The sequence below is a fragment of the Drosophila guanche genome, unplaced genomic scaffold, assembly GCF_900245975.1.
Source record: "Drosophila guanche unplaced genomic scaffold, DGUA_6, whole genome shotgun sequence".
Taxonomy (NCBI): Eukaryota; Metazoa; Arthropoda; class Insecta; order Diptera; family Drosophilidae; genus Drosophila; species Drosophila guanche.
This window is the reverse complement of record NW_022995746.1, coordinates 5,935,036-5,944,806: the sequence shown is the minus strand read 5'-3', so window position 1 is coordinate 5,944,806 and position 9,771 is coordinate 5,935,036. Positions and strand designations below refer to the sequence as shown.

General features: G+C 46.4%; 2 protein-coding genes across 6 annotated transcripts; one reads left to right on the top strand and one right to left on the bottom strand.

Moving 5' to 3' along the window:
* Positions 1–248: 248 nt before the first annotated feature.
* Positions 249–1,726, top strand: LOC117582426. Its single transcript, XM_034270131.1, has 3 exons — positions 249–769; positions 845–972; positions 1,653–1,726. The coding sequence occupies exons 1-3, from the start codon at positions 578–580 to the stop codon at positions 1,690–1,692; spliced, it is 360 nt and encodes a 119-aa protein (XP_034126022.1). The 5' UTR covers positions 249–577; the 3' UTR covers positions 1,693–1,726.
* On the bottom strand, positions 1,708–9,143 carry LOC117582419 (CD109 antigen). Of its 5 annotated transcripts, none has more exons than XM_034270123.1 (8): positions 9,102–9,143; positions 8,897–8,989; positions 6,875–8,155; positions 6,559–6,820; positions 6,233–6,500; positions 5,964–6,147; positions 3,809–3,987; positions 1,708–3,747 (listed from the first exon to the last, which is right to left on the bottom strand). In XM_034270123.1, the coding sequence occupies exons 2-8, from the start codon at positions 8,956–8,958 to the stop codon at positions 1,772–1,774; spliced, it is 4,212 nt and encodes a 1,403-aa protein (XP_034126014.1). In that variant the 5' UTR covers positions 8,959–8,989; positions 9,102–9,143; the 3' UTR covers positions 1,708–1,771. The 5 variants fall into 5 exon arrangements, with proteins under 5 accessions (XP_034126014.1, XP_034126015.1, XP_034126013.1 ...); XM_034270124.1 differs by lacking the exon at positions 5,964–6,147 and adding an exon at positions 5,597–5,768; XM_034270122.1 differs by lacking the exon at positions 5,964–6,147 and adding an exon at positions 5,239–5,425.
* Positions 9,144–9,771: the final 628 nt, after the last annotated feature.

The window sequence follows — 9,771 nt, the reverse complement described above, 5'->3', positions numbered from 1 at the left end:
GCTCCTCAATCAGATGGCAGCTACTAAACCATTATCAAAACAAAAAAACGTAAAACAATGTACATTGCTTGTGCATGACACAGCAAATGAATGCAGGAGACCGACAACGATGCTTGGACACAGCTCTTGGGACCCAAATATGCCTCGTGCTGCCCCAGATGCAGAGTTTTTTTTTATTATATTCGATAGTACGATAGTTTTGGTGAGTTTACTGTAAACCGACTCAGTAGGCAGCCAAGTCAGTTTCCAAATATAGTCCCAGAGCGAATGCTGAAGTCTCAGCACACAGAAGTAGCAAAATTTTGAATTTATTTTATATTTTATCAACTCTTTTCCACCGATACTCTCACGCTTCGACGATAGTTTTGTGCTGCGCAGCCCTGGCAGCACATTTGATAGTGTCGGAACCCGGAATACATATGCCGAAACACTTTCTTTCCAGCTAAACGATCCGAAGCACCTTTTTAATCAAGGAACAAAAGCAACAGCTTTGCCATCTGCTGAGGGGAATGCGAATAATAGTATTGCTCCCATAAAGCATTCCCATTGAGTCCCACTTGGTGTCAGTTCACACAGAATGTTGCTCTTGATTGCATTGCTGGTTTTTGATGTTGCCCAAGCCATGGCCTTCCCAGTGCCCGTTCCTGTGGCAGAGCAAACCACCAAATCGGCAATTGTTTCCTATACAAATTATAAAGTCTTTCGAGTGGGAGTCAATACCAAAAGTCACTTTCAAGTGATTGAATTTCTGCTATCTGATCCCGAGATGGTGAGTCAATTTACTTAACTATTTTTTATATTTATTTTGCATTTAATTATATTTTTATTGTATCTCTTATTCAAGTATAATTTATGGCGTATGGGCAAGAACGATGTGGACATAATGGTGCATCCCAGAGTGTTGGAAGAATTTCACAACACAGTCAAAAAGGAAACATTTGATGTGCAGTTGCTGGTGGACGATGTGCAGAAGTAAGTTTAACCAAAGACCAAATAATACAAAGAAATTGAATGAGCGAGCGCTGTGTAGCACTTATGCAAGTGCTAGAAAGGGATAGTGATAGATTCCCAAATGCATAAATAGTTTCACTTTAAGCCGTTATGTGATTGAGGGGAGCTCACGGGCTTTCGATTCTCTCTTCGCTTATGCTTCGTCTCTGTCCGACAACCGTCTGCCATGTTGAAGGCATTGACGAAACGACAAGCGCAGGCAGAAGTTTCGATTCTGACGTCTCAGCCCCGTTACACAGTGGGCAATTTTAGCTTGCTACATTCAATCAATGTTTCCACACTTTTATATTTTAAAGCTCTGGAATTCCCTATATTATATGCGTACATTATTTATATCCAAAGCGCTCATAACATTTTTCGACTATTGCCACTTATTTTCGGCTGAGTGCCCACTGTGCCGCGCCAAAGACATCAGCGCTGACCAATGCATCGACGAAGTCGAGTAGCATTTCATTTCAGGGGCGAAGGATAGCATAAAACAGAATTGAAGTGCAAGCACCTCGCGACCGTACCGTTAAGGCTTGAAACGAAAACTGAAAAAGCTTTTGCTTCTCATGCAATTTCATTTGTATTGTTCTGTCTTTGGTTTAACGTTGAATACCATAATTCAATCCATTATAATTCTGACCTTTTCCCCACAGACTCATCGATGCCGAGCGTGCAAAGCGATCTCCTGAGTAAATAAAACAATCAGAATACATTTTCATACACTTTATTTATTTCTTTTTATTTATTCTGATTTTATTTGTTAGTATTTACTTCACTCCTTCTTGCAACCGCTGCCACAGTCGCTGCCCTCGCAAATGTCGCACAGGGAGGACTTCACCTGATAGTATTCGGTGGCGCGGCGTTCCGTGTCGTAATAGTCGTAGAGGGACACAGCCGCGGGCTTCTGTTTGGCCACCGCGTGCGCCTTGGTTGCCTCCACGGGCAGGCACTTGACATCGCCGGGCGTCAGGCTGTCAAAGTACACAATAACCGTGGAGTCGGAGTTCTTGGTTTCCACGCGCTTCACACGATCGACAGACTCGATTTTGCTGAGACTCTCAGCGTCGCCCACATAGCCGGAGGGCAGTGCAATCTCCATGACAGCCATATTCGAGTCCTTGTCCTTGTCGCTCTCCTCGAGCGGTATGTACTCGGCGCAAATGTCCACCACGAGCAGTTGGTTGGAGGCCGTGTCCTTCACCGTGGGAGTGACCTTGAAGCTGGGCTTCTTGTCCTTCTCGGCCAGATTGTAGCGATACGAAAGCTGCACCATGGCCGAGCCAGTGCCCTTGGCCGTGAAATCCACTTTGCGCGTGGTCTTCGGCAGCACGTGAGTCTGCAGCACCAGGGAGTTGGCAGGTTCCACTTTGATGGTGGACTTGGTGCCATTCGAGGGCACAAAGTCAATGTCCATGGTGCCGGTGCCGGAGCCGGTCTTCTGAGCGAATTTCGTGAGCGCCTGCAGGCCGACAACTGTGTCCTGGGTGGAGGCAAAGCCACCGTTGCTGTTCCGCTGTCCAATCAGCCACTTGACAATGGGCAGACTCGACTCTGCCGCACCCTGCTCGAGCAGAGCGAGCAGCACATACGAGGTGATCTCCACATCGTTGCTGCGCGGACGCCAAATGTTGATTACCGTTGATGTGCCCTTGGACCACCACTTGCGATCATTCTCCTGCCTGGCCTCGCCCTCCAGCTTGGCCAGCACCTTCTCGGCCTGCGGATGTTTGGCCAGCTGCAGGGCCACCGCAGCAATGGCCAGCGCATATTGATCCTCTGTCTTGTCCACCTCCTCAGCCACATAGCGCACACCCTTGTCAATGGCACTCTGGTATTTGGGAATGAGTTCCTGATTCTCGAAGAAGGCCAACAGCACAAAGGCAGTCAGCGCCAGCTCGTTCTGATTGGCATTGTCAAAAAGTTTGCCCACCTCCGGGAACTCGCCGGTGTCCTTCTGCTTGGAGACAAGAAAATCGAGTCCTGCAGTCATCACTTTGGGATCCACTTGGGTGTACTTTGCCGCCTGATGGAAGGAGCGCATCACATAAGCCGTGAGCCAAGTGCTGCCCGAGGGATCGGACTTGCCAAAGGCACTGTAGGAGCCATCGTCATGCTTGTAGGTCAGCTCCCGCTGGTAGCCAATCTCCAGGAACTTCTTGGCCTTCGCCTCAACGCTGGGCATCTTGCGGTTGGTCACCTCCAGGTAGCTCAGCACCAAAATGTTGGGCACAAAGTTCACCATATTCTGCTCACCGCAGCCGTAGGGCATGCGCACCAGATTGTCCAGATTTTGGAGCGTGGGACCCAGCAGATCTCCCACCACCGAGAACTCTATGAACTCTGAATCACGCACAGCCTCCGTGGGTATTTGCACCTCGAGTGACTCCGACAGCTCCGGTTGGTCCTTTAGGTTGATGAAAACCGCTCGATTGACAAACTGCGTGACACCCTCGGGCTCTACCTTCAGCTTCTGGTGGATGGTGTCGCCGGCAATGGGTGAAGTGGCGGAAATCTTTAGGGTCGTTGAACCCACGGTCTTGGGTCGTATCATAAAGGAGACGCTCTTGCCGCTGTTGGCGGGTATTGTGACACGTTTCATGCGTCGCACCTCATCGCTGGCCTTCTCCTCCACCTCGTTGGTGGCCTCCGTGAACTCGTACTCCTTGTCCGCATTGTCCATGACGACCTCCGCATCGAGTGTCTTGTCCAAGTAGTTGAATATGATCACAGGTATGGCTATGACTTCGCCTGCAGCAGAACGATTATGGCTTGAGGTTGAGTTTGCTTTTCTTAGAGAGCTTCTACTTACCCCTCTTCACGGAATACGGCAAATTGGTGGACACAAAGAAAGGCTGGAACACGCGAATTTTACTAGGGCTCTTGGTCAGCGCAATGCCCGAGCTGGGGTTCAGTGAGAAGCCCGTGACCACCCATGAGGTAATGGTATCCGGTATCTTCTTTACCAGTGTAAAGCCATCGGCATCCGTGCTGTTTGGGAGATTAACAAAATTAATTTTGAATCATTTCTAAAGCCTCAAACAACCCACAACACAAAAACATTAAAGCCACGAGCCACAAAATGATTAAAATGAATTTTTAAATATTTTCTAATCACCGCTTGAAGAATGCAGAAAAACATGCAGAAAACAAAACAATAAGCGGGAAATTGGTTAGTGGAAAACAAGGGGAAAATTCTGTGGAATGTTTTTCTGTCTTGCACAAAAGTGTCGCAGGTTTCGACGAACAGTTTACCGAGTCCATCAGACATTGAGTAATAAACTTTATCATTGAACCGATCTGGGAAAAGGATATTGAATGATGCAGCTTCCAGCTGCAAAAGTTCGCTGGATTTAGCTGAGAAATGTGTCATTTAATTCCTCAAATATGCATTTGTGTGCCAATTATTATGCTCCGATGAGTGGTCCCACAATTAACAATCGCCATTAAAGTGCACAATAAATTTACTCGTGAGTGTTTAGAAATATCCAAGTGTCAGGAAAGTCTTGGCGTATTTGTGCTGGTGCTGCTTGTGGTGCATCAAATTCAGATCTGGATATCGAAGCACCATAGGCGCGTGCTTCAATGGGCTCTGCAAACATGCCACGATTTTCCAATACATCCGATCTTAAGTAATAAACTTCGGGCCAAGGCCAGCGGCTCAGAACTGGGAATAAAATATTGTTACATTTTTATGCAGGCAGGAGGAGTTGAAACCTAATGAAAGCGACCTGCCATGATGCATTCTTGGTGATTTATGGTTTGCCATATCTCTGGTATTTTGTTGGTTAGTCAAGCAGCACAAAAGGCACACAAAAAACGAAGCGAAAAACATGCTCATACTTTTCAGCATTATAAAAGATCCAATTTTCCGGAAACTCTTTGCGTATTTGGGGCACTGGAGCTGGGGCTGAGATTGTTGGTGGTATTGGCATTGGAATCCCAGCTGCAGATGGCCTCATTGCCAAGAGATTTGTGTTCATTAAACCGAAGCCCATGCCTGGAAAGCGCTGCAGGGGAACTCTGGTGAACCAGCGTCTGACTGGCATAGAAATTCAAGAGAGGGACAGGAGCAACAGTTCCAGCAAGTTATTATGTTAAAGAAAGTATAGAAAAGTGTTTAAAGCAATTAAGAGTTAAGCCTATGGACACCCAAAAAGAAAAAAAAAAAACAAACAGACAAAAAAGCGCACAACGGTTGGAGGTCTAAAGTAGGGTTTAAAAGTCATTCTTGTTGGTTACTTTTCTTGATTGTAAAATATCCAATTCTCCGGAAACTCTTTACGAATCTGTGGAATGGCTGGAGCTGGAGCTGGACCTGAAGCTGATGCTGATGCTGCACCAGGGGCGCCCATTCCACTTGCCGACGCAATCGAAAATGCAACAGGCATTGGTGAATTGAGCACAAAGAAAGGTACTAGAATATCATCTGCATCGGGGATATATATATATATATATATATATATATATACATAAACATCATTAGTATTTGGTTAAAGTTTAGAGTTAGATTTAAATCTACTTTTCTGTTGATTTAGGAGCGCATTCGGAGTGGGTTTGCTTTCATGCACGAATTTTGTAGTTAAACCGTAGGACCCACCTCCCGTTGCCGGTGGAGTGCCATATCCAGAGATCGGCAAAATTTGTGCGCACGCTGTCTGTTGGCTTCATTTCGATTGGCCCATCAACGGTATCAATATCGTCCTCTACTGCCTCATCGTATTCGATATTGTCCGTCATAAATAAATCATTATGATGAGCGGTTACAGGCGCTAAAATTTGGATCATTTGCGATTACTTTTGGGCACTCTCCAGTGTGCTTGCAAAATCGTTTTGCACAATGTGCAAATATTAGTATTGGTGCCTTAGAGCGACTTAGATTTGTGTTTGGCAGAAAGCATAGAGAGCTGTGCATTAGAGGTGCGTTAACGTGTCTGTGGTTGCTACTAGGACGTGCCGGCACCCACCTACTGCTTTCATATGTCCAGACCTCGGCAAAGTTCTGACGTATTGGCATGGGTTCTGTTGGGCCGCCAATCACTGGCTGACGATTGTAAATGGCGGGACCAATGGCCAAGGGCCGCTGGTCAGCTATGAGCGAATCGGACTGAATTCCTTCTTCCGGCTGATCGTTTATATAGTCGGGATAATCTGATGAGAATGCGGCTTAAGTTTTGCTCCTGTGATCGAAACGCTGACCGAACTCTAAATGGAATATATCCCCCCCGAGGCTTACCCGTATTGTAGGGATAGTTGGCATTGGTTAGGGTCACCAGTCCTGAGGTCTCGCCCGGATAACGTCCATAGCCGCGCTGCCAGGGTGTCGATGTTCGGTAATTGTTGAGACTGTTGAAGATCTCATCGCGATTCAAATCATTGCCGGACTTGAGCAGCAACACACTTTGGTCCACGCCCAGCAGACCCACAAATGAATCGCCATCTGTCTTGACACGCAGCGTCACCTCTTCGCTAGGCTTGGCATCCAGCGGCGCAGATATTTCAATCTAATAAAGCAAAAGTTGAACAATAAATGAAGCTACAAACGGAAGGGGCACTCCATACCGAGTTACTGAAATCCTTCTCAAAGCTAACTTGTTTCTCCTCAAAGCGCAGCTCATTGTCGTAGATGTAGTGGACATAAATAATAGCCCGAGGAACCATTGCAAATGTGGGTGTAAACTTCACCGTGTGAGTCTTGCGGCCCTTTGGCACATCCACGTAGTCGGTGTCCACAATGTTGCCCCTGGCCACAATGGTGTAGACAAAGTAGGGTATAGCCACATTCGACTTGACCTCAAAGGACACACTTTCGCCTAGTTTTGGACTGCAGAAGTACAGAAGAGTTAGCTCCGAATTTGTTTGTAAAAGTAAAACTCACGTCTTTGTTTTCAGCTCAATTTTGAGTGGTTCGTTCGACTCGAAGGCGGGCAGTGACTTGGAGATGCTGCCCACAAAGGATGAGGAGTCTCCGAAGACGGCATTGATGCTCACATAACTCATTTCCATTTCGGGCAGCGTCACATTGAAGGCGGCCATGCCATGCTCGTTCAGCGTTGATTCGAAAGTGAACTCCCGCTGATTGCCACGATCGGAAAATTGATGTCCGGCCACGAAGCTCACTTTGACCTTCTTCTCGGAGTCGCGCACTGGGGAACCATCCACATTCTTGACTACAATCTGAAAGAGAAACGGCTTGCCGGGCTCATACGTGGGCGCAGTGTCGACACCCTCGATCCTGTAGCGTTGACTGTGCAGATTGACAATCGTTGTGGCATTCTGCTTGTTGCCCGTCAGCTCCTCGGTGACAATGGCCAGAATTTTCAAAGGCGGAGAGTAACCGCCACGATACTGGTTGCCTTCGATGCTGAACTCCACATGCCCTTTGCCATCCACATCGATTGTCTTCTCCTGTGTGCCCACATCGCGGTTCAGATAGTGCGAATAATTGGGCTCGATGGAGACGGTGGCCTTGCCCTTGACCGGCTTGCCGTAGGTGTACTTGGCTCTGATGGTGGCTTTTATCACCTTGTCCTGCACGGCGACATCTTTGGGTGCTTCGACAATCACCTCGAACTTGGGCAGCACATACTTGTCCACCTCGAAGGTCTTCGTTTCGCTGCCATCGCCATCGACACTCACTGCGATCTGCCAGGTGCCCAGCACTGGCTGCTCGGACAGCTGCAACTCACCGGAGTACACGCCCTTCGTCAGCTTGATGTCCGTCAGCTGCTTAATGCGATTCTGTGCACCATCTGTGACGGCAATCGTGATGGGTTTGTCGATCTTGGCGGGTCTGGTTTGCTCGTCGAGGATGAGTACTCGGAACTGCACCAGATCGGCGGGCTTGTAGGTGGCCTTATCGGTTTGTATGAAGGTCGAGGGCTTATCGTCGGCCATGTTCAGCTTGGTGGAGTTCTCGAAGACGATGCCCGACACACCGACAGCCGTCAGATTGTAGTCCCCGCTGGCCAGCTTCGGCACATCGAATTCCACATTCTGCGTGGACATCGGCAGCACCTCAATCTCCTTTGTCTCATTGTACGAGGGTCCATTGAGGCTGATTCTCAGCTGGCTGGGCCCGTCCGCCTGGTGCACGGACACGGCCACATTGTACTTGAAGTTGGAGCGAATGGTGCCAGGCCCCACCACCGAATAGAGGCTGCCAATAAACACAATAAGTTTTGTTTAATTCAATTAAAAATAATTTTTTTGCAAATGAATAATCTGTGTGCCGGATTACGAATTCTTAATTGCCATTCCATGTACGAATAGATTTTGCCAATTAATGATGCTGATTCTCTATGATTGATTCTAATAAATGGTGATAATGGAAAACAAATAAAATAATTGTATTTCCAAATGCAACAACCATGCAAATGCCTCGTAAATAAAGGTAAATTTTTTGTACTTTACTTAAAAGTTGTACACTGTCATTTTCCACAGAACAAATACACCCGTTAGGCATATAAACTACAGGGTATTTTTTATGACACCCAACGAAAAATCCCGCAATCCACACTCCTAAAAACTGTGTTTATTATAAACAAAAAGGTTCTCTGTGTTTTTCCCTGCTGTGCTTCCCCCTCTGGGCAGACGCGTGTTCCACTAATCAGTGAAGCGTAAAAACACCTCGCCCCAAATGAAGAAGCTGCAAGGCGATGTGTGTGTGTGTGTTTTTTTTAACCGGTTTCAAGGGAACGGGCACCAAAAGTGACATTTGAAACATAGTCCGTGGGATAGTGGACGTGGCCAGTGTGCTGGGTGTATATTTTATTTACTTTTGTGGAAGCTCAGATGGCACCTGACTGTAACCTTCATTGGCTGTACTGATAAGCGGTGGATTGTACTAATTATATGTACATATTTATTTATATTTGTCTCTCTGCATAACAGTACTCACCCGGTTGCATTGATTAGCAATGCGAATTGCACGACAAACACACAGAGGAATATCCTCAACATTTTGGGAGAAACGGGACACACGCGACACAAACTGTAAAGAGATTTGGGGATTATGTATTTCTGTTTTGTATTTTGTTTCACTCCACACGAAGCTTTATTATGGCAATGTTTCTTTTTGCGCTCTCTCTTTGACAAACACTGACCTCGAGAGAGAGAGAGACGAATACGATGGCCGGCGCGCGATCCAAAGTGAGCTTGACTTGAAATGAGACGCGGCTTAAATACGATTTCGGACAACCGATCTCTCTCCCATCCGTTCGTTGGGGTTGGGGTTCGGTCGGTCGCCTCTCCTCTCTCTCTCTCTCTCTCTCTCTATTTTGTAGTTTGTTTTGTGCGGGGAATTTTTGCCGAGCGCTAATAGATGAGCAACGGGTAGGTACTTGTCGTTGCTCTCTTCTACGTCACTGATGATAAATCTCTGTATTTGTTTATTTGTTTTGATTAAGCTAAAAGGAGAGTGAGAGATCAGCGAGATGTTTGTAATAACATTGACCAATTGGTGTTATCAATTCTCAGTAGCGTTCCGATAAGAAAATGTATGGGCTATGCCCCACGGCTGTGCATATACAATTAATTATGACAAATATTGCACAATACGTAAATATCAAAATAAAAATAGCAATTAATTTAACAATGGAATGAGAATGTCAGACCTACATTACGCTCTTCTTTTCCAGTAATCCAGATGTTCTGCCGGTGGAGAGCATTAACCGCAACTGTAAAGAAATGCACTTTTGTTCCTAGACATTGTATGAGAATGGAACTTGTATATTTTTTTTCATTAAGAGACGCAATTAAGATGTATTAAACTAT